The sequence below is a fragment of the Anolis sagrei genome, chromosome 1, assembly GCF_037176765.1.
Source record: "Anolis sagrei isolate rAnoSag1 chromosome 1, rAnoSag1.mat, whole genome shotgun sequence".
Classification (NCBI taxonomy): domain Eukaryota; kingdom Metazoa; phylum Chordata; class Lepidosauria; order Squamata; family Dactyloidae; genus Anolis; species Anolis sagrei.
The window spans coordinates 45,808,489-45,832,780 of record NC_090021.1 but is presented as its reverse complement, the minus strand read 5'-3'; the positions used below and the strand labels follow the sequence as shown (position 1 = coordinate 45,832,780).

The following is a 24,292-nucleotide window of genomic DNA, read 5'->3' as shown; positions in this document are numbered from 1 at the left end:
AGGGAAGTGGGAGCAATCAGAGATAGGAAAATTTGGGGCAACCCTTAGCTGTTTCTGGGGGGAAAGGTTCTTCTTCTTTTGTCTTTCTAAGTTTACCTGTTGCTGTATTTGTTTATTCTGAGTACTGGAGCATCACTTTTACTTTAATTCTGAGACAAGATCCAGTTTTTTAGCACCTTACATTTTAGCTCTTGCATGGGCCCTTACTTCCACAGTTCACCTTTTTTCATTATTTTCCCCTGTTGAGCTTTTGGACTATTTAATATCAGCTTCCCTGATTACTTTCTACCATCTGTGTTTCCATGAATCAATCTCCTTCCAGTTTCACCTGATTCCACAGGAACTTACCTCAATGAATAGGTAAGCTGTAAGACTTTCTTCCTGAATCTTTGGGCCAAGTTGCTAAGCAGCTTGAAATGCATTCAGATTTAATTAAAGGGCTAGCGGATATGAAAAGCAAATGTAATGTTTTACAAAGGGCTAACTAAAGCTTACATGCAGGTTGTAAACCTTGCGAGTTACAATGTCATCTGACTTTTCCTTTCAAGTTGATCCAGTTATTACCTTTTCTCTGAAATTCAATTATTTATCTCTGATTTCCACTATATTTTGCCTCCATCTCATAGACCTGCAGATATGACTGTATACATGGAAGGAAAATGTGCTGCTTATGAAACATATAAATGCAAATCTGGGATGGGGTTTTTGGACAATCTACTATCAGAATCATAAAATATCATCATTGGGTCCCCATATCCAGAAACTTGGTTTTTATTATGACGATGCACCATAATAGTGTCTTATTGCAATTCTCTCAGTGCTTTCAAATCCCTAGATAGGTTTGAAACTTGGTTGCCTGGAATCAGTAAAGTTTTGATGCATTATTAAATAAATAATCATCACAAACCTGCTGAACACTATGCATAGAACAACATAGCACTGCCATCTTGTGATCCTGCTGAAGACTAGCAAGCCCACAGAGTGATGCAGGGCTACACACGAATCTGAGTGTGCAATGTGCCATATAATTTCTGCTTTCTAGCCCAATACTCATAGCTGAAAGAAAATGTTTACACTGCACACACAGTAACACATATCCATGTACACACAGTTTGTGTGGTGCTCTTTTAAAATAGTATAAAGCAAGAGCAGCATTAGCAAAAAGTTCAAACTTTGTTTTATGGATTTGTTTCAGATCTGAAGGAAAAACTCCACCTGATGGTGCAGAGCTGAGGTGATGGACTTCCCTTCATCACAGCTTACTTGTTTTTCTAATTTCAATCCAAACTCAACTATAACCATCATCCTGCCCTGCAGATCACCATCAGCTTGGCTCAAATATCCAAACAGAAACACAAGATCTCCAAGGAAAGGCTACACAGAGGTTTGTCTGTCCTTTCCTATCTATTCATTTACATCTAAACCAGGGATTGGCAACTTGTAGCACTCCAGATGTTCTTGAACTGCAAACTCCTCTTAGCCATCCTCACTAGCTTTGCTGACTAGACCAGTGTTGGGGATAACGGTGGTCCATAACAACATCTAAAACAATTTAGGCAGCCCACTCCTGTCATAAAGAATGGATTCCCCAACTTCTCTGGCCCTATTTCATGTTGGATTAAACATTACACACGGTTGTACATAATTGAAGTCTCTGAGCCAGCCTTAACTCTATAGCTATAAAACTCTGTATCCAAGGTTCCTGCATTCACAGCTTGGATTTTTTAAAAAAGAAATCCACAAAACAAACCTTGATTTGGGGATTTTATAAGGACACAATTTTATTATACTACTTGCTGCGTTGCTGTGGCCAAACTTCCCTCCCTCTTCCTCTACTTCTTTCTTCCTCTCCTTTCTTCATTCCCTTTTTTTCTTTCCTTCCTTTCCTCTTCTCTTCCTTCCCCCTTGTCTTTCCCTTTCTCTTTTTCCCCTTCCTTCCTTCCTTCTCTACCTATTCTTGTACTGCAACTCCCAGCAGTCCTCCTGATTGATTGATCTACCTACCTACCTACCTATCTCTATCTAATCTATCTACATTATCTATCTGGTGGATTTCTGGGAGTTGCAGTCCAGGAATAGGAAATTGGAAATATGCATGGATTGGGATGCTCTCAAAAAATCCAAGGAGAAGAAAGCTTGCAGCTTGGAAGCAGTGCATTTGGACCATCTTCCTCTCCTGAAGGGCCTGGTCTAGAGGATGCTGGGAGCTGTAGTCCAGAAGAGAGTGTGCATATGCTATTGTGTGTGTTGTTTGCCAGGGGGAGTCATTTTTGTGTATGTGCTGTAGTGTCTTTTTGCTTTTTGGGTTTTTAAGTCTCTTCCACTGTGTTTTTCAGTGTTTTTATGAGTGATGGTCACTTGTTGGCCTGATAGGTGTATTATGTCCAAATTTGGTGTCAATTTGTCAAGTGGTTTTTGAGTTATGTTAATCCCACAAACGAACATTACATTTTTATTTATATAGATTGTACATAATGGGACTTGAGCTGCACAGATTTTGATATCCATGTTGGTTCCTTGAACCATACCATAGCAGATACTAAGGAACCACTGTATGTTATTCAGCTTATTCATGCCACACAATTTCCCCTTTCTGGCTCAATATACACAGCTTCTCCTCTCCCTTTCTCTCCTCTCTCACACTCATACATACTACTATTGTGTACATGTCTAGATTTAGAATGTGAGCAAAATATCAGATGACACATAAAACAAATCCCGAAGTGTCAGGTGGACATATTCTCCCAGCACAACCCCATACAAAGCCTTCTATAGGACAATTGAGCTTTTGTGATATCATTGAAGTTGAACTAGTGAACTCAGCAACATCAATGCCTGGTTTGTATAGTTTCTGCTATACATCTAAAAACTTCTAGACAGATCTAAAAACAGAAAATAAAAATAACTGAAAAGAAAAGTGAATAGCATAATGAAATGATGGGAATGCATTACCAGCTCTAGTCAACGCCTTCACTGAAAGATTGACCTTCTGTACCCCACATTAAGGCTATTAAAACAGTATCTCAAAAGGAGAGAGTGGAGAAAAATTGCTAGGGAAAATAGCTGAAAACCTAGGATTGCTGCACTTTGTTTATAGAGTCTTCTTCCTACTCCATGCTTCCAAAGGAGTCTTCAAGGCAGCAGACAAGATACAAAAAGCAGCTATTAATAAAATTCAAATCAATACAGGCAGTCCCCAAGTTACAGACATCTGACTCACAGATGACTCATAGTTAAGGACAGGGGTGAGACAACGGAGAGTGAAAGAAAATCTACCCCAAGAAGGGAAACTCACTCGTGTAAGAGTTACCATGAGAATAAGTGTTGCCCCTGAAGTTTCATTGTCAATCTTTGTTTCCATGAGGACCCAACATTTTCAAAATCGAATTCTCACAGGAACAGAAAGTAAGGTGAAATCTTCTGAACAGGGGCACAGACAACAAAACAAACACGACAGAGGTGTTAGCCCTTTGCTATGTTATCTGTTCAAAACTTTTTAAAAAATATTTTGTCTGGAGTTACTCTTGAAAATGTACCTGTTCCAAGTTACATACAAATTCAACTTAAGAACAAATCTATAGAACCTATCTTGTCAATAACTTGGGGGCTACCTGCAAAGCTATCCAAATATTACAACTATGAAACCAGGAGGACAAAGTAATCTTTAAAAAGTATTAGTGAAAACTGGAGGAACAGGTTATTGCATATACTCATATATAAATTGATCTCATTTGTAAGTTGAGGTCAAAATTATGGATTTTGATATGATCCATTGATAAGTTTAAGATCGTTCTATAAATAGGGAAATGTGGGGCCAGGTGCACCTTACCACCGCCATCATTTTCCCACACAGACATTTAGAAAGTCCAGCCATGCTATCATGGCAGAGAGAGTAGGTGGGTTGGTTCCAAGATGGTCTAAGTTCTTGTCTTTTGGTATTTCTGATTACAATTTCTAGGCATACACACACACTCATATAAAGGTAAAGGTTTCCCCTTGACATTAAGTCTGGTCAAGTCCAACTCTGAGGGGAGGTGCTCATCTCCATTTCTAAGCCAAAGAGCCAGCATTGTTTGTAAATGCCTCCTAGGTCATGTGGCCAGCATGACTGCATGGAGCGTTGTTACCTTCCTGCTGAAGCAGTACCTATTATTCTATTCACATTTGCATGTTTTCTAACTACTAGGATAGCAGAAGCTGGGGCTAACAACGGGAGCTCACCCTATCCTGTGGATTCGAACCACCGACCTTCTGGTCAGTAAGTTCTGTAGCTTAACGGTTTAATCCACGGTGACACCATGGCCCCATATACTCATATAGGGAAATTAAAATCCCCAAATTATTTCATTAGTTCTTTTAAAAGGTTACAGCACCACACTGGCAAGTCACTTTAACAAGAGAATTTCAACACTGAAATGGTTTTTGTTCCCTTGTGCTGGCTAGTTCATACAGCCATCTACTGCTATGCTAGTCCTTGAACTGGACTTGATTTTTCAGATTTCACCTCCCAGAATTCCCAGAAGACAGTTTAGTGTAAAAAAAAAAAAAAAAGCAAATGCAGAACCAATTTTACCATGCAGTTATAAATATTAATTATGACAATTGTAGAATATGCTATCGCGTTCTGAAAGCTCTACAAATTATACAAGGTGTTTCAAAATGATGGACCCAATTTCACAATGGAAACAGTTTACAATTATACAAAATTTTCCAGTTTTATAAGTTTTCAGATCATCAAGTTTTAGAACCATTTTGAGCCAGAAAAAAAACTTAAAAATAACTCAGCAAATGGAGAATTTCTCATTCGGCCTTATGTTACAGGGTACTGTCTCATGAATGACTGATGCTGGAGGCTGTTTGCATGTTGGGTGGCAATTACTTGTTCATACAGCTCCAGAAGAGAGGATTGTTTATTTTTTGCTGTTGTAGACAACCCCAGAGAGAGGAAAGCTCAGAATTAGTTTATTTTCTCTTCTTCACTTAAACTTCATGCTGCCCACTTGTTATCTACTCCAAAGTTTGAGAAGTCATTGTAAGTACGTTTTATTAGTTAGCCCACTGGCCATATAAAAAATTTGACCAACACATAAGCATACAGTGCAACATAAGTTACAATAAATAAGCTGTTAACAAGGTCACGATCAAATATCTGCATCACCTCTACAGTTTAGCCCTAAATATGCAGTTTTTAGCTGTGCTGCTTCAAATAGAAAAAGGGCCATTTTATATGTTATTTTAGCATTATGATCAACCAATAAAAATGTAGTTTTAATATATGGATCCAAGTGTGTTTTTTGTATACTGTATGACCCGAAGATATTGGTTTCTCTCAAGTCACAATTAAACAGTACATGTGTGATATCTTCTACTTCTAGTGCTCCACAGACACAAAATCATTCATTATACGGAACTTGGTTAAACCTTCCATGTTTAACCATTGTATCCAGCTGTTCAAGTCAAGTTCTGGTAAATACCCTCCTGGGGTGTTTAGGCATTTCTGTCTTGAGATATTGGGCTGTTTGAAAAGTATGTTTAAAATGACTTAGTCATTTCAATGAGCCAGCTTTACTTTATTTATTTTGTATCAAAAGCATTGCATAAATTAGTATAAAACCGATAAAAATAGAAGGCGCACAAGCGGCTAAATATCTTTTGACCAAAAACAGGCAACAGCAATGGCATTGTCTGTACTTTCCTTAAACTTCTCTATCAGAAAAGGAAGTAAAACATTTCCCTTAAAAATTTAAAGAAATGAGCATGCTTACCAATGGTTGTTACAGCAGAAACAGAGAAGAAGAAAGAGCCAACAAAGTCCCATCTGCCCAAAGTTGCATTTTCTTTGAGGTAAAGTCCACTCTTATAGGCTCTGATGATACCCTGAAAAGACATAAGAGGGATTATGGATAAGAATACCAATCAATTATCTCACCTTTTGGGAAGTTGCTGTTCTGGAAACAATGGTAAGAATGCAGAACAATGCAGTTCTATGTACGCTCGGAAGTAAGACACAGAGAACGCAAAGGAAGTTCTGAATAAACACGAATAAGATTATAAATCAGATGGCATTTTTTTGTCTAACTGACACAACATGACATGAATGTAAGCCTTTAAGTCTCTTTAAACAACTTGGTGACATTGGTGAGAACTAATACTACCATGTCCAGCTGAGAAGGTATCCACTGATGATAATAATAATAATCTTTATAACTCAGCTTGGGGTGGCTGAGTTATATCCTGACTTAGTTTAAGAGGATGAAGGAAGTACTTTAGACCTACAGACAGAGAAAAGCAGTTTTTAAGATCTATGAATCCAGGAATTTTTGAGCACTTTGATTTCACTTTAAGTGCTGTGGCTGAATGAATCCTATAGGCTCCTGGGATTTATTGTCTAAGGAAGCATTCGAACTCCCTGGCAAATAATACCTATGCATCCACCGCCAAAACACTGCACTTGGAAGGCAATGATAACTCAAGCAACAAGGGATCACCTAAGTATTCTTGAGAATTACATGATTGCTGTTTTTGTATTGGAATAGGTACTAGGAACCCTTTCCCATGGCCTAATTATAGCACTCTGATTCCACTTTAACTGCCATAGATGCATCCTATGGAATCTTGAATTTTGTAAATTGGTTGGAGGCACTAGAGCAGTGGTTCTGAACCTATGGGTCCCCAGATGTTTTGGCCTTCAACACCCAGAAATCCTAACAGTTGGTAAACTGGCTGGGATTTCTGGGAGTTGTAGGCCAAACTACCTGAGGACCCACAGGTTGAGAACCACTGCACTAGAGGAACACTCTGTCTTGGAATCCTAACTTTTTCTCTCTAAACCTGTTTGGGAGCTCAACTTGACTCCTTTTTGATAAGCAGGCTGCCTTGATGGTTCAGATTCCTTCCTATCCACCCTTCTTGGACTGGAGAGAATTTAAAGCATAGGTGGAAACTGTGCAGCATGCAAGTTATACAGAGCAAACAAAATTAATAATAATAATAATAATAATAATAATAATGCCAGTACATCACAGTCCTAGACACTTGGGAAGTGTCCAACGTGTGATCCAATACAACAGTTAGCATAGTGATCTTCTTTGCAGTGTACTCATCATCATCATCATCTGTACCCCGCCCCCTCTCCCGAAAACGGACTTGGGGCGGCAAAATTTCCAAGTTCAGTCCCGCCGTTAGTCCCAGCTTCTGCCAACCTAGCAGTTTGAAAACATGCAAATGTGAGTAGAATAATAGGTACCGCTTCAAGCGGGAAGGTAACAGTGCTCCATGCAGTCATGCTGGCCACATGACCTAGGAGGCATCTAGGTCAACACTGGCTCTTAGGCTTAGAAATGGAGATGAGCACCATCCTCAGAGTCAGACACAACTAGACTTAATGTCAAGGGGAAACCTTTACCTAACCCATTTCCCAGGTCTGCTTTACTTTTAGACCCTTTAACTAAAACCAAGAATGACCATGAGGATTGCCAAGTGGAATGTGGAGGATGTGATCTCTAAACTCTCAGCAGCTGTTCCACTCTATACTAGTGCAAATATGTCTTCAATAGATGAAACCAATTGTCCTTTGCTCAAAGGATTCAGACACAAATAACATTGCTTAGATTTTGCTTTCAGTTGATTAATCCTCATTCAGAGGGTTTCTGACCCCAGTTTTTAAGCATAGTTTGTGATTCATCAGTGTAAAATGAAAGAGGAAGAATTGGGTATCGTAAATGTACTGATGATATCTCTTCCCTAGTGTTTGGGTAACCAGGGATTCTTAAACATATTATAAGTGTAATACATACATAAAATGTTTGATTTCCTATAAGTAGTAAAGCTTTGTCTGCACAGAAATTGAAGAGCCTTTAGTTTTCTCAGTTATTTATAAAATTATGAGGCACTATGTTGTTCAAGTTATTCCTGCTGCCAAAGGACAAACAGATATAACAATTTAGTAGCTCTCTCCCTCTTCCCCCTCCCCTCTCTATATATAAATGAACAATAAAAGTTATGAAGCTGAATGAGATTAGGATTGTATCGAATGAATTAGTTCTTCACACAATGCACGATTAAACTATGAAATTCTGTTCTACAGTGATTAACTTGGCATCTTAAAAAGGCTTTAAACTGACAGCAATTAATTTGACTAAACTAAAAGCAGATTAGATAAGACTATCAGTGGCTACTAGTCAAGACTCAAGTTATCATAAACAGTAAGATGCTGAACACCAGGCCTGAAAACTGCTATTAACTATCAAACTACTGTGAACAAATTAGAAATATGGGAAACTTTGCTACAGTAAATGTAAAATAGAGTATTTCCTCTCCTTTTTTTTGACATTCCTGTAGGTGGCAGCTTGATTCTCTGTTTCTCAACCTTCCTAATGCTGCAACCCCTTAATACAGCTCCTCATGTTGTGGTGCTCCCCAACCATAACATTATTTTCATTGCTACTTCATAACTACAATTTTGCTACTGTTCTGAATCATAATGTAAATATCTGTTATGCAGAATGTATTTTTATTCATTTGACAAAATTTGGCACAAATACCCAATACACTCAAATTTGAATACTGGTGGGGGGGGGGGGGTTGGGGGTTGGGCTTGATTTTGTCATTTGGGAGTTGTAGTTCCTGGGATTTATAGTTCACCTACAATTAGAGAGCATTCTGAACTCCACCAACGATGGAACGGAACCAAACTTGGCACACAGAATTCCCATGACCAACAGAAAATACTGGAAGGGTTTGGTGGGAACTGACCTTGAGTTTTGGAGTTGTAGTTCAACCTGCACCCAGAGAGCACTATGGACTCAAACAATGATGGATCTGGACCAATATACTCAATATCCCCAAATGTGATCACTAGTGGACTTTGGGGGAAATAGACCTTGACATTTGGGAGTTGTAGTTGTTGGGATTTATAGTTCACCTACAATCAAAGAGCATTCTGAACTCCACCAACAATAGAATTGGGCCAAACTTCCCACACAGAAAGCTCATGACCAACAGAAAATACTGTGTTCTCGTTTCCCTACCCCCTCTCACAATTTCCCTTCGCATATCTGCTTTTGATAGTTGTGTATTTTTATATATGTATAAAATAATAAATATTATTTAAAAAAAAGAAAATACTGTGTTTTATGATGGTCTTTGGTGACTCCTCTGACACCCCCTCAAGACCTCCCCCCCCCCCCCGGGGTCCAGACCCACAGATTGAGAAATGCTGCTCTTTTTGCTTGCAATCACTCTCAGCTGTATTCACATTTTATCTTTCAAAAAATGCAATCCCATGCAAAAAACGTAAAAGTTCCCTCAGCAAAGACTTATTTATGAGACAGGAAGTACAGGATGAATTTGCATTTCTCTATATTAATACCAATCACTACATGAAAGAGTAATGAGTTGTGAGTAGACAAGGTGAAGGTAGATGTTTTGCAGTTCAATCGAACCTTGTCCCTTTCAAATGAAGGCTCCAAATTCTTAGGTTATTGACTCAGATAAGGAACAACACATAGTACAAGTGAAAAGTAATCTTAAATTGCCTCTTTGGGTACATAGGTGAAAGATAATCAGTCTTAAGTGGTTCTTTATCAGAGAGATTGTACCTCAGTAAACTTTCCTTTCCACACTGATCATGGGAAAAAAATTGAACTTGTGAGATAAACAAGTCTCACCCAGATGCATCCTTGATCTTCTAAACAAGGCTGAAGGTGTGACAGTTTCTCAACATGTTTTTGTTGTTGTTGTGTGTCTTTAAATCATTTTTGAATTATAGTTTGCCTTTGTCTTCCTCTGAACCTGAGAGAGTGTAACTTGGCCAAGGTCATCCAATGGGTTTCCATGGCCAAGCAGGATTCTGCACTCTGTCTCCATTCTGCTTTAGGAGTGTCAAACACGCTATTCCATCTGACTATTAGGGGATATAGCTGCAGCCCCACTCCTTGGAGCTCAGCTAACAAGAAAACTCAAATGGGGTGTTTTGCATGGATTTTTAGAAGAGCAATTTTGAGGGTGAGACCTCAATGCCTACTTAAACCACTGAATATTAATGGTGTGGGAGCTGCTGCTATCACCTGTATCAACAGTGAGATGTTTTCTTGTCAGAGGATATAGGTAGGTATACCACCAACAAGCAAAAGTTGGTGGCCCTGCTGGAAGAGAAAGTTCAGCAACTTGTGACCTGTCTTAGGTATCCTGAAGTTTTGGTTAGAATGGAGCACATCAACTTAAATGAGGAACACACAGGTAACGTCTCTGAGAAGGTCAGTTTCAAACACAAGGGGCAAACAGTTGGATAAATGTGTCACAAAGAAGTGGAAGGACCAAAGATCATTCTGAGAGTTTGGAGCTACAAAATCAGTTCCAAAAGCTCTCTTTATCAGCAATGACAAGGAACAGGAACAAGTTGAAAGATTCTAAAGCAGATCATTAAGCTGTCAATCTGTAAGCACTTAGAAAGTAATGCCATGATCACTAAAAGTTAATTGATTTCTCAAACACAAGTCATGCCAGAATAATCTTAGCCCTTTTTTTATCAAGTTACAAAGGGAGCCATGGTGGTGCAATGGATTAAACCCTTGCGCCGACTGAACTGCTGATCTGAAGGTTGATGGCTTGAATCCGTGAGACAGGTGAGCCCCGTCTGTCAGCCCCAGCTTCTCATACAAGGACATGAGAGAAGCCTCCCATAGGATAACACATCTAGACATCCTCTGGGCAACGTCTTTGTAGACGACCAATTCTCTCACACCAGAAGCGATTTGCATTATGTTCTCAAATCACTTCTGACATGATAAAAAAAATCAAGTGACAAGCTTGACAGACAAATGGGTTGCTGTAGATGTAGCATAACTTAATTTCAATAAGGCCTTCAACAAGGTTCTCCATGATATTCTTGCAAACAATCTAATAAAATATTAGACATGCCAGTCTCAGGTGGATTTCTAACTGGTTGACTGGCCAAACCAATGAGGCTCCTCTTTATCTTGGAGAGAAGTGATCAGTGGGGTGCCACAGAGTTGTCTTTGGCCCAGTGTTGCCAACATCTTTTTCAATGTCTTGGATGATGGAATATGTAGAAGGTACGCTTATCAAATTTGTAAATAATACCAAATTGGGAAAAGATAGTACCAGAATCCCAAATGACCTTAACAGATTAGAGAGCAGGGCCAAACTAACAAACTGAATTTCAACAAGAAGAAATGTAAGATACTAAATTAAGGTAGAAAAAATAATCAACATTGTTAAATCAGCAGCAGCAGAATGAACAGTAATGATGTAAGCCAGTGCTTCTCAAGCTGAACGATGTACATAGGGGGACAAATAACTATTTTTATTCCTAGTGTTCCCGCAACTGGCAGCATAATTGTGTACACTGGCTCCAACTCATTCTTTCCTGAAATTGTGCCAGACACAAGGGCCATCATTTTCAGTAGCACTTGTATATATGATTACTGTTTTATTTTTTGTATGCGTACCCAAACGGGCCAGAACTTGCCATGGGAGGTGTATCCTCCTACCCTGTGACAAAAATGTTTGAAGGAAATTACTCAAAGCAAAACCAGTTACAGCTGCAGTTATGTGATATTCATATTTTAACTATTTATTTTCTTAAAGGTAGAACTTGGTGGCAAACCATTCTAATTTAGTTTTCAGATTTTGCTATATAAATAATGTGGTAGGGAAAATTATAGAAGACTTTAGAAAATATTAAAACTTGTGCATCAGCTGCGCCCGTACCTTGGGAAATCTGACTTGGCCACGTTGGTCCACACTCTTGTTACATCCTGAATAGACTACTGCAATGCACTCTATGTGGGGCTGCCTCTGAAGACTGCCCGGAAGCTTTAATTAGTCCAACTGTCAGCTGCCAGGCTGCTCACCGGAGCAGCGTACAGGGAGCATACAACTCCTCTGTTATGCCACCTTCACCAGCTGCCCATCAGCTTCTGAGCACAATTAAAAGTGCTGGTTTTAACCTTTAAAGCCCTAAATGGTTCTGGCCCAGGCTACCTGTCTGAACCTGTGGGGACATGAGAACCTGTTACAAACCATCACAAAGTTTAAGGTCATCTGGAGAGGCCCTGCTCTCGATCCCACTGCCATTGCATACGTGATTGGTGGGGACGAGGGTCAGGGCCTTCTCAGCAGTACCCCCCCCCTCTCTCCCCAGGGACATCAGACTGGCCACCTCCCTCCTGTCTTTTAGAAGGAAACTTAAGACTTGGCTATGGGAGCAGGTGTTTGACCGGTGAATAGCAGCAAGTGGATAGAAGACTTAGGCAACTCGTGACAATGACTTGACCCAGACTTGGATTTGGTTTTAACTGGCGTGTTTAATCAACTATTTTTTAATTAACTGTTTTAAAGTTTCTAATGTATTTGTTCAATGTTTTATTATGGTGATGGCATTGTATGGTGCTTGTTATGAGGTCACCCTGAGTCCCCCCCCCCCCCGGGTGTGTGTGTGTGTGTGTGTGAGAAGGGTGGAGTACAAATATAGGAAATAAATAAATAAATAAATGATATGTGGGAACCAACTGGACTAACATGACCTTGCTTGTATTCTTATTCTTGTATGTACTGTAGGTATTCTTAGGGTGCATCCACACCATTTTAACTGACATGACTCAGTGCTATGGAATCCTGGGAGTTGTAGTTTGGTGGGACACCAGCATTATTTGGTAGAGAAAGCAAAAGACCTTGAGAAACTATAACTCTCAGGGTTCCATAGTGTTGGGCCATAGTGATTAATGTGATGTAAAACTTCATTAATTCTATCCAGCAGATGCACCACTAGAGTGAGAAATCTCCTGCCTGTCAATCCAACTTGCTAATAAACATATAAGACAGAGTTTTCCAAAAGGTGTGTCATGAGACATTAGTGTGTTGGCTGCAGTGTGTAGGTGTGTCAGATGGACATAATGAGAAACCTCCAAGCCTATGTGAAATAAGCAACAAATCATATATTGCTGAAGGCTTTCATGGCTGGAATCAATGGGTTGATGTGAGTTTTTCAGGCTGTATTGCCGTGTTCCAGAAGTCTTCTCTCCTGATGTTTTGCCCACATCTGTGACAGGCTTCCTCAGAGGTTGTGAAGTCTGTTGTAAACTAGGCAAATAAGGTTTATATATCTGTGAAATGTCCAAGGTGGGAGAAAGGACTATTAATTCTGCACGTCTTCAAATTAGCACTTGTTATGGAAAATTTGATTTTTTTTTATTTCACAAGCACGCAAAAAAAAAATGATAGTTGCTATACCATCTAAATAATGTGGTGGATTTAAAGTGTTTTTTAAAAAAATCTTTTATTTTCCTAAAAATGTTTTTAGTTTTTTTTGTCACTTATTCCTCTTGATTTTTTTTTAGGGAAAGTGTAATTTTGTAATTTCTATGCTCAGCAGCAAAACTGTAATTGTAAACAAACTTTCAACCCTCTCAGGTCTCATTATTGATCCACTCTCTAGAACCTTTCCCTTCTCTCATTGATTCACTCTATTCATTGTTATTTCCATGTATCGAATTGTATCTAAAAACTCTACTTATGCTGCAAGTGCTGGGCTTTTGTGTTGATCTTCGTAAATCAAGTAGAACACATTAGGTGGTGCATCAATAATAATAAAAGAGGGCATTAAGTGCAGATGTGCCAATGCAATATACCAAACATGATTTTTTTACACCTCTGTATTAATTTTATTTTGTCTATTTAGTTTCAGGTCTCTAAAATAGATGTAAGTGCCCCCTGTCAACAGCTGACATAAGCCAGAAGGGAAAACATTTCCCAGTAAACTTTTCAAAATTTTCCCATGGATGTTTTCATAAGGATAACTTCTATATATGGGAGTACATTGTACATCATCTAGTGTTGAGAATATGTATTTCAGTGTCTTATTTGTCCCATTCAGAAGAAAGAGCAAATATTCATACAGTCCAACAAATGCTTCAAATACAATTTTTACCTTAGACCCTTCTCTGGGAATTTCTAAGTCCCCCAGCATGACCTTATGAACAATTTCCACTGGAATTGCATTGAAGGATCTAGAAATTCCTAGAGAAAACATTAAATCAGATTTGTGAATAATCAAATCCATAGAATCCAAAACCACACATGTTTCTTAGAACAGCCATATAAAGTAACACTGGAAAGGTAGTTGCAGTAAGAACCAGTTGAGAGAGTGATACAGCCTGACTTTGGCATCTGAACATGGAGTACTTTAGGCCCCTTCTACTCTGCCATATAACCCAGATTATCAGCTCTGAACTGGATTATATAAATCTACGCTGCCATATAATTCAGTTCAAAGCAGATAATTTGGATTTATATGGCAGTGTAGAAGGGGCCTAAATATTTAGTTTACTTAGGATTGAATCTATACTGCCCTGAGGCTAATGGAGTATGAAATACAACAATTTGTGCAAACTCATTTTCATGGCAGAGGCATAACTGGAACTGCATACAACTTTCACATTATTCCAGTTTCCATGGATTCTGTATTTTATCAACTGGCCTATGCAATGATCTACTTGGTTTCATTAAGGAGCCTGCCTTTCTTGTGTCAATCATCCAGGGCCCAAATTCTTGGTACTCCCTGTGGCCAATAACATACCTTTCATGCTTAATAGCAGGAATGAAAACACAGAATCATAGAATCATAGAGTTGGAAGAGACCTCATGAGCCATCCAGTCCAAACCCCTGATAAGAAGCAGGAAAATCAAATTCAAAGCACCCCCGACAGATAGCCATCCAGCCTCTGTTTAAAAGCTTCCAAAGAAGGAGCCTCCACCACACTCTGGGGCATAGAGTTCCATTGCTGAACGGTTCTCACAGTCAGGAAGTTCTTCCTCATGTTCAAATGGAATCTCCTTTTTGTAGTTTGAAGCCATTGTACCACGTCTTAGTCTCCAGGACAGCAGAAAACAAGCTTGCTTGCTCCCTCCTCCCTATGACTTCCTCTCACGTATTTATACATGGCTGTCATGTCTCCTCTCAGCCTTCTCTTCTTCAGGCTAAACATGTACAGTGCTTTAAGATGCTCCTCATAGGGCTTGTTCTCCAGACCCTTGATCATTTTAGTCACCCTACTCTGGACACATTCCAGCTTGTCAATATCTCTCTTGAACTGTGGTGCCCAGAATTGGACACAATATTCCAGGTGTGGTCTGACCAAGGCAGAATAGAGGGGTAGCATGACTTCCCAGGATCTAGACACTATGCTCCTATTGACGCAGGCCAAAATCCCATTGGCTTTTTTGCCACTGCATCACATTGTTGACTCATGTTTAACTTGTTGTCCACAAGGACCCCAAGATCTTTTTCACATGTACTGCTCTCAAACCATGCGTCCCCCATCTCACAAAAGTCAAAATATAAATGATGTATGCTTCCCTTTGCTTCAGAACACAAGAAGTATCACACTGGATTAGTCAGATGTATAGCTAGGCAGGGAGCTCTGGCGTGGGCTGGTCCATGAGGTCACGAAGAGTCGGAGACGACTGAATGAATGAACAACAACAACAACATAGCTAGGCAACCAATTTTCCTTTCCATTTTTTTTTTTGAAGAATCACAGCAGTCTCCAGTTGCTCATTGGAAAGTGGACTATGTTGCGTCCGCGCATGTAGCATCTCTTGAAGAATCTTTTCCATGGGTGATCTGAGAGCATCTCCATCTAAAGACAGCACCATCACTGTGCTTTCAACCAAACCTGGGTTCTGAACTATGAAGAACTGGAATCATCTGCTTACAGTTTTTCCTGCTTTTATCAACTCCCCACACAAATTTACTATTTCTCCTATAGGACTTAATTCCTTCCAGTCCAGGATCCTGCATGAATCTTTTCCCTACTAGGATGGGCCACTTCTAGTGCAACTTATAACATCTCCTCAAACACAATAACTTTGGGGGCTACAGCTGCCAGAAGCCATTTTGACTTTGTTCCTGAATGTGCACAAAGTGCTATTCTCCCATTAAGTAATGCCCACAGTTTAAATAACGGAGGTGAGGAAGGATGCCAAGGTATTTGGAGTGCCCACCTCTCACTGAAACTACAGACTTACAGTGAGCTCTTGGTATCTATGGAGGTTTGATTCCAGGTTCCCTGTGGTTAGCAAAATCCTCAAGTCCCATGATATTCAATGGTGTAGCAATATGGTGCTCCTTATAGCAAATGATAAAATCAGAGTTTATTTTTTTGGATTTTGTTCTCTTAGTATTTTCAAGCTGTGAATGGTTGCATCTGTCAATGTGTAGGAAACCTGTACAGTGTTCTTATTCCACTTTACCTGCCATGGCTCTGCTTTATGGAATGATGGGGTTTGTGATTTTGGTGAAGCACTGACAGTACTTCACCAATGTCTGGAAAGTATAAATGTCTTTCCTTGAATTACTAGTCCCAGGATTCCAAAAAATGTAATATAGGCAGTTAAAGTGGAATGGAAGTGCTATAACTTTGCTTTATTATAGGAAGCGTTCTGCAGGTGCATCTATGCTGTGGAATTGCTGCAATTTCGACACCACCTTAACTCCCAGGACTCAATGCTATGGAATTTTTGGACATGTTGTTTGGTGAGGACCTAACCCTCTTTGACAGAGAAATCTAGAGGTGTTATAAAAATGGAACTCGCTTGATTCCATAGTATTGAGCCGTAGTAGTTCAAGTGGTGTCAAGTTGCATTCATTCTACAGGATAGATCGTGCATGGGTAAACTTTGGCTCTCCAGATGTTTTGTACTCCAATTCCCACAATTACCAACAGTATACTGGCTGTTAGGAATTGTGGGAGTTGAAGTCCAAAATACCTGGAGGGCTAAAGTTTGCCCATGCCTGGAATAGATGCACCCTAGAGCAGAATTTTCCAGACTCTGTGTTATGACACATTAGTTTGTCAGTTGCAGTGCATTGCACAAACATAACAAAAAAACCTGTGTTTCTATGTGAAATAAGCCAAAAATAATATTTTAAAACATACAGGTTTTCATGAGATTTGTTGTGTACCCATACATTTCATTATTACAATTTAAAAGGGTTTCGTTTAACCCCCAGTTTGCTAATAAAACTGAATTAGTGTGTCACAAAATGATATGCATCTAAAAAGTATGTCACCAACATGAAATGTTTGGAAAGCTCTATCCTAAAGACTAGAACATGGACCAACGGAATCAAATTGCAGGAGAAAAGATTCCACCTAAATGTTAGATGGCAAGAGCTATGGAATGTTCTGCCTTGGGGGGAGATGGAACCTCCTTTTCAGGAGGTTGTTAAGCAGAGGCTAGGTGGCCATCTGTCAGGAGTGCTTTGGTTGTGTGTTCCCTTTTGGTCTCATTAATCACATTACTTGTTCTGAGATTTGTAGTTGAATGAAGCCCAGGGCCTCTCTGGCCCCTTTCTATATGAATTGGGTTCAGATAATTTGAAGGACCGTATCTCTGTCTACAAGCCTGTTAGAAATCTATTATCATATTTGGGGAGATCATGACGGGATACATATAAAGGATGTTGATGATGATGGCAATTATTATTATTATTGGATCCATGTTACCTGCAGGATCACCTTCTTTTGCACAATCCTCCTCCCCTTAGGACACTAAGGTCCTCTGGTGGATGCTTACTCCAAACAGCTGGAACCCGACAAGCAAACATCACCCAAATGACCTTTTCATCAGCCACCACATGACTGTGGAATGACCTACAGGAAGAGCTCCAACAGTTAAATGAGGCGTCAGAATTTAAAATGCATTTGAGCACCAGCAGGCCTACTCAGTCAACCTTCAATCATGAATTGTGATTTACATTCAATTGCTATTTATTTATTTATTGTGTCAGAAGTGAATTGAGAATACAGTTATAATACATAAGAAACCATAATCAAAGTTAAAAACTTGGCATTATGTAAATTTCCTTTGACCAGAAGCTGGCCACTTGGAGTGCCTCTGGTGTCACTGTAAGAAGGTCCTCCATTGTGCACATGCTAAAGGTAAAGGTTTTACCTTGACATTAAGTCTAGTCATGTCCAACTCGGGGGGGGGGGGGTGGAACTCATCTCCATTTCTAAGCCAAAGAGCCAGTGATGTCCATAGACACCTCCAAGGCCATGTGGCCGGCATGACTGCATGTAGTGCTGTTACCTTCCTGCCAGAGCAATACCTATTGATCTATTCACATTTGCATGTTTTCAAACTGCTAGGTTGGCAGAAGCTGGGGCCAACAGTGGGAGCTTACACCATCCCATGGATTCGAACCACTGACCTTCCAGTCAGCAATTTCTGCAGCTTAGCAGTTTAACCCGCTGTGCCACCGTGGCCCCTTCATTCTATTGCTATGATATGTTAATTCTGTATCTGTGCTTGGTGCAGTTTCTTAAAATACTTTTGCGTTTTGATCTATGCCATTTATTGTATATATTTTACATTCCTTTGTTTTCGAATTTGTTGTACCTTATCTTGAGCCACCAGGAGAGGCAGGTAATAAATTTAAAAAAACATGATTCTTATTAAACAGGACAGACTACAGCATTCTAGATGTCCTTGTACCCCAACTTCCATCAGCTCTGGTCCTGAAGAGCAGCACAAGAGTTGTAGTCCAGCTTCAGGACGACCACATAAGAGGACATGAGGGGCTCCAGGCTTTGAGACTGACCCATGTGCCCAAGGGGTGCCTTCCTTTCTGAGTGTATGTGTGCGCGTGTGTGTCCCACCTCCTTCCTTGCAGTGACTGGGACCCGCTCGCCCTCCCGCTGCTCCTGCTGCTGCCTACCTTGGCCAGGTGCTCCAGGGCCTCCCTCTCCAGGCAGGAGTAGTTCTCCAAGAGGTCCCACTTCTCCTGGAGCAGCTCCCGCGCTCCTTCTCTTTCCGCGGGAGACTCGAGAGCCCAGAACGCGGCGCTGCCCAGGAGCAGGTAGGACAGGTAAGCCAGGAGCAGGAACGGCGTGCTGGGGAAGCAGCGGCGGAGCCTGCGGGAGGCCCGGGCTTGCGGGTGGTCCCCGGCGCACATCTCGGGTCCCTCTCACCTCCGAGGAGGAGCACGAGGAAGAAAAAGAGGAGGAGGAGGAGAAAGAAGGAGGGGGAAGCGAAGCCACCGCCGGCGGGGTGGCTCCCTTTCTGTTCCCTTCGAGAGAAGAGCCTGCAGCTGTTTCCCCTTCCTTGGCTCCCTCCCTTTTTCAGCCGAGGCTCCTTCGCGGGGCGGAGTTCCAGGGAGAGTCTCCCCCTCAAGCCCCGCTGAGTTTTCCCAAGGCTTCCCAAGACTTTTGGGAGGCAGCTGGGCCAGTGGCTGAGTCTAACACTATTAAGGGGACCCACCCACAACGGGAAGGTTATCTTAGAAGCAATAATTCTGTGATTGGGGGGTCACTACAACAGGAGGAACTCAATTAAGGGGAATGTTGAGAAACTCTGATCTGGAGCAAACTTGCCTAACAAACTTTAACTACTGATGGAGTTTCAGGGAGTTAACTTGGCATGGTTTAAGTTGTAGTACACCCATAACCTTATGCATTTGGTAAAATAAAGAAATGACTTCTGATAACCCGGGCAATGCTGGGTAGTACCCAAGATAGTATATAATATGGAGCGAGCCTGGGCAAACTTGGGCCCTCCCTCCAGGTGTTTTGGACTTCAACTCTCACCATTTCTCAGGCCCCTTAAGCATCTGAGGGGGGAAAGGAATGGTCCTGAGGCTGTTAGAAATGGTGGGGGTTGAACACCAAAACACCTGGAGGTTTGCCCAGGCCTGATATACAGTATGTAAATATATACACACACACACATTTATTTCTCAAAAACTTTAATTGTAACTTTATCACATTTTTAGAACCATTTGTTTTTGTTCATACCTGTAATTTTGCTACTGTTATGAATTGTAATGCAAATATTCGGCATGCAGGATGTATTTTCATTCATTGGACCAAATTTGGCACAAATATCCCATACTCCCAAATTTGAATACTGGTGGGTTTGGGTGGGGGTGGGGGTTGATTTTGTCATTTGAGGGTTGTAGTTGCTGGGATTTATAGTTAAACTACAATCAGAGTTCATTGTGAACTCCACCAATGATGGAATTGAACCAGTCTTGGCACACAGAATTCCCATGACCAACAGAAAATACTGGAAGAGTTTGGTGGGCATTGACCTTGAGTTTTGGAATTGTAGTTCACCTACATCCAGAGAGCACTGTGGACTCAAACCATGATAGATCTGGACCAAACTTGGCACGAATACTCAATATGCCCAAATATAAATACTGGTAGAGTTTGGAGAAACATATATTTCAGATGGTCTTAAGAACCCCTTTGGCAGAGAAGGCTGAAGATCTCTCCGCCTGTCCTTCTTTTCCTGTTTGGAAACAGACGGTAAATCCTTCCACCAAAAGCCCTCCTCCACTGTGATTGGCCAGCCTCTCAGGCAAGGGGAGGGCTGTTTCTGAGATTCCAAGTAGGGAGGAGCAGGCTTTCTTGGCACATGGCAACATAGTGCACATGTGTGGGCGAGGGAGAGTGTGTGAGGCTGGAGGGAGGCTCGCACCAGTGAGTCCTTCAAGGCATGGGGGTTCTGTGTGGGAAATTTGGCTCAATTCTATCATTGGTGGGGTTCAGAATGCTCTTTGATTGTAGATGAACTACAAATCCCAGCAGCCAAAACTCCCAAACGTCACTTTGGACTTTGGCAACCCCTCTGAAACCTCCTCGTGACCTCCCCAGGGGTCCCAACTCCAAGGTTGAGAAACGCTGTAGTAAATGGTCTGTGGTTTGCTCTTCTCCACACTTGCACGTCATGGTCTCCACTTTTTGGCCTCATTTCTTAAGGTTGGTTCTGCATCTCACAATGCCAAAGCACAGTCTGTTCAGCACCTTCCAAATTGCTCAGTCTTCTGTGTGTCCAGGAGGGAGTTTCTCATTTGGTATCAGCCATGGATTGAGATTCCAGGTTTTAGCGTGCCACTTTTGGGCTCTCATTTGCTGAGAAGTTCCTGTGAGTATCTTTGTAGATCTTAGGAGGCTGTTTCTTGATTTACAACATTTGGCATGCTGGCTGATATCTGAACAGAGGATAGGCCAGAGATATCAATGCCTTGGCCCTTCATTATTGGCTGCTGCTTCCCAATAGATGTCAGGCAGTGCAATACTGGCTAAACAATATAATTTTTCCAGCTGTGTAGGGCATAGACATCCTGTGATAATGCAGCATGTTTTAACGTGGTGAGATGTATTCCACACTGAGCATGTGTATTCATCAGCAGAATAGCAAAGTGCAAGGGAAGATGACATATATATATATGTGTGTGTGTGTGTGTGTAACACTCTATGTAACACAATTTTGTTATTGGGTTATAAAGTTCATTTCCTAATTGGTTCTATCATAAAAACATGGGGAAAGTTTTTAAAACTGCAAAAACTTTGATTTTTGCAGGACATCCTGCAACATACTGTATTTTGCTCTAGTTTTTCAATGAATAAATGTATCATATTCAACTAATTCAATGTAGTTTGTGGCATCCACAAAAATGAAGTGTCTGGAGTATAAAAATCAATTTCAAAGTATCATAAGTACCACACAATTAAACAGGAAATAACACTTTCAAACCCGATTTTTTTTCTTCAAATTTTGTTATCTAGTGTTATTGCCAGGACACATTAAATGCAATTACAGATTTCTATAAATGGATATTTTATGATTATTTTTCATTTGAAATAAAGGGTGGGCTGTCTAATGTTTAAAGAGGCACGCATGTCATTATGTAAATATTTATTTGCCTAGATCATTTACTTTATTTTTATCCTGCCTATCGCCCAACATAGGGACTCAAGGCAGCGGACGGTGTACATGACACAATAGAGTATCAAGTAAAAACAAAGCATGTTAAGTATGAAGATCATTTAAAAATCATTAAAGCTTTGTGTCATGAAATGTGAAGATAAAAAAACACAATTATAGGTAAAAATTAGATATCACACCCCTTCAAATCCCACTCATCGCAACCCCAGCATAATGAATGAATGAATGAACACAGTGCAATGAATAAACCTCACTTTAACTATCAATGGTATACAAACTTGGGAGTTATAGCTTGTAGAATGAATGCAATTTGACACCACTTTAGCTGCCATGGCTCAAATCTATGGAAACCTGGGAGTTGCCATTTTAAAAGGTTTTTAGCCTTTTCTGCCAAAGAGTATTGGTGACTCATTGAACTACAACTCCTATAGTTTCATACCAGGAAGCCAAAGTAGTGTCAAATTGCATGTATTATACAGTGTAGATCAGGCATGGGCAAACTTGGGCCCTTCAGGTGTTTTGGATTTCAACTCCCACAATTCCTAACAGCTTATTGGCTGTTAGGAATTGTGGGAGTTGAAATCCAAAACACCTGGAGGGCCCAAGTTTGCCTATGCTTGGTGTAGATGCACCCTTGCCCAAACTTTAGGCTCCCAAGAGGAATACATTGGATCAGATCATTCACACAGAGTGTCAGAGCCTTCGGAAGTTCTAACTTTTGCTCAGTCCTCAGTGTTTTGACAGATACCTTCTGCATATTCTGAAGAGAGATTTCACGGTACAGGTTGATCATTTCTCATCTGGATTTCCAAAATCCTCCAAAATTATCCACATACATGACTGAGATAGTAACACCTCTGCTTTTCTGATAATCTAGTGTACTTAAACTTTGGCTCAGGCACAAAATAATTGTTGTGTACAATTACCCTCAGGTTGTGTGCATAAAGTGTACGCGAAACATCAATGAATCTCACTTGGATAGCTCTCTATTGGGAAGCCTTTAACTGTGTGTTCCTGCACAGCAGGGGGTTGGAATAGATGGTCCTTGGGGGTCTCTTCTGTGATTCCAACATACTTCATTGTGAATATGCAGATATTCCAAAATACAGAATACTTCTGGTCTCGTGCATTTGGGATTAGGGATGCTCAACCTGTATTCTAATGTTATTGTTGTGTGCCTTCAAATAGTTTCCAACTTATGGGCATCCTAATGAGAATCTATTACACAGTTTTCTTGCCAAGGTTTATTCATAGGGGGTTTGCTTTTGCCTTTCACTGAGGCTGAGAGGTTGTGACTTGGCCAAGGTTTTCATGGTTGATTGGGGATTCGAGCCCTGGCCTCCTGAATCTTAATTCAGTGCTCAAAACCCACACACCTATTGCTGAAAAAAATATGTCTTGGTTGTAATCCATTTGATTACACTACTCATTACTTGTTGTTCTGTCTCTTTTATTCTGGCTCTGCAAAACTTTATGCCAGCTGTTATCTGTTATACACAGACTACACGTGGTAGTAAAATTGTTAGCTAACACACAGCTGTTTATTATGTACTCAGTAGACCAGTTCACATTGATCACCAATACATTGTATGATTGCTTTATTAAAGAACCTTGTTGTTTGTTGTGTGTCTTCAAGTGGTTTCCAGTCTATGGTGACCTTAAGGCTAACTTATCACAAGTTTTCCTTGACAAAGTGAGTTCAGAAGAGCTTTGCCATTGTCTTTCTCTGAGGCTGAGAGAGTTTGATTTGCCCAAAGTCACCCAGTGGGTTTCATGGCCAAGTGGGGATTTGAAATTGGTCTCCAGAGTGGTGGTCCAGAACTCCAACAACTGTAGCACGCTGCCTCTCCTCAAGGAATATGCTGTGATGTAAATATTATTTCTACACTGGTTTAATGGAAATATGTAAAAATAGTTTTTAAATTACATTCAATGTTTTAGTAACTTTTTAGTTTTGTTCATGTTTTACTCCAAACATCGTAAAGGCCTTTTGCTATACAGTCAGCACTCCATATTCACTGATTCTGCATCCTTAGATTCAACCATCCATGCCTTGAAAATACTCCCCCCTTCATCAAAACCTCACAGAGAAATTCAGCCCACTAGAAGGGAGGGGGCAATCCACATAAGCACGCCCATTCTACCTTCTGTTGCCAGGTTTTCTTCAATGCTGGGAGCATTTTTCTTGGCACATGCTGTCCCATAATTGCCCAACATATGACTGAAAATACTTCTCCAAGACAGGAAGGGAAGTCACATGGGTAGAAGGAGAGAAGAGAGCATCCAGTAACTGCAGTCACCATTCAGAATGTCTTAGTAGCCATTAGTGAGCAAACATCACATAGTGATTTGAGTATTCTACTAAGGGTGAGTCTACACTGGCTGATCAAGCAAAGGCTGGTCTGGAGCAGAAACAGTTGCAGAGGCGGCTAGACATATCTGGCCAACTCCAGTGGTCTGATGCAGCATAAGACAACTCCTGCCTCCATCTCCAACAAGCATACAACGTATGAAAGGACACAGAATTAGTTTC

General features: G+C 40.6%; 1 protein-coding gene across 1 annotated transcript in view; it reads right to left on the bottom strand.

The window, feature by feature from the left end:
• KCNK17 (potassium two pore domain channel subfamily K member 17) overlaps nt 1–19,149 on the bottom strand; it is a 35,759-nt gene extending 16,610 nt beyond the window's left edge. Inside the window, exons 1-2 of the mRNA XM_060755089.2 lie at nt 18,746–19,149; nt 5,766–5,877 (exon numbers count right to left, since the gene is read on the bottom strand). Of these exons, the coding sequence (XP_060611072.2) occupies nt 5,766–5,877; nt 18,746–18,982 (349 nt within the window). The 5' untranslated portion in view covers nt 18,983–19,149. The remainder of the gene's footprint in view (nt 1–5,765; nt 5,878–18,745) is intronic.
• Nucleotides 19,150–24,292: the final 5,143 nt, after the last annotated feature.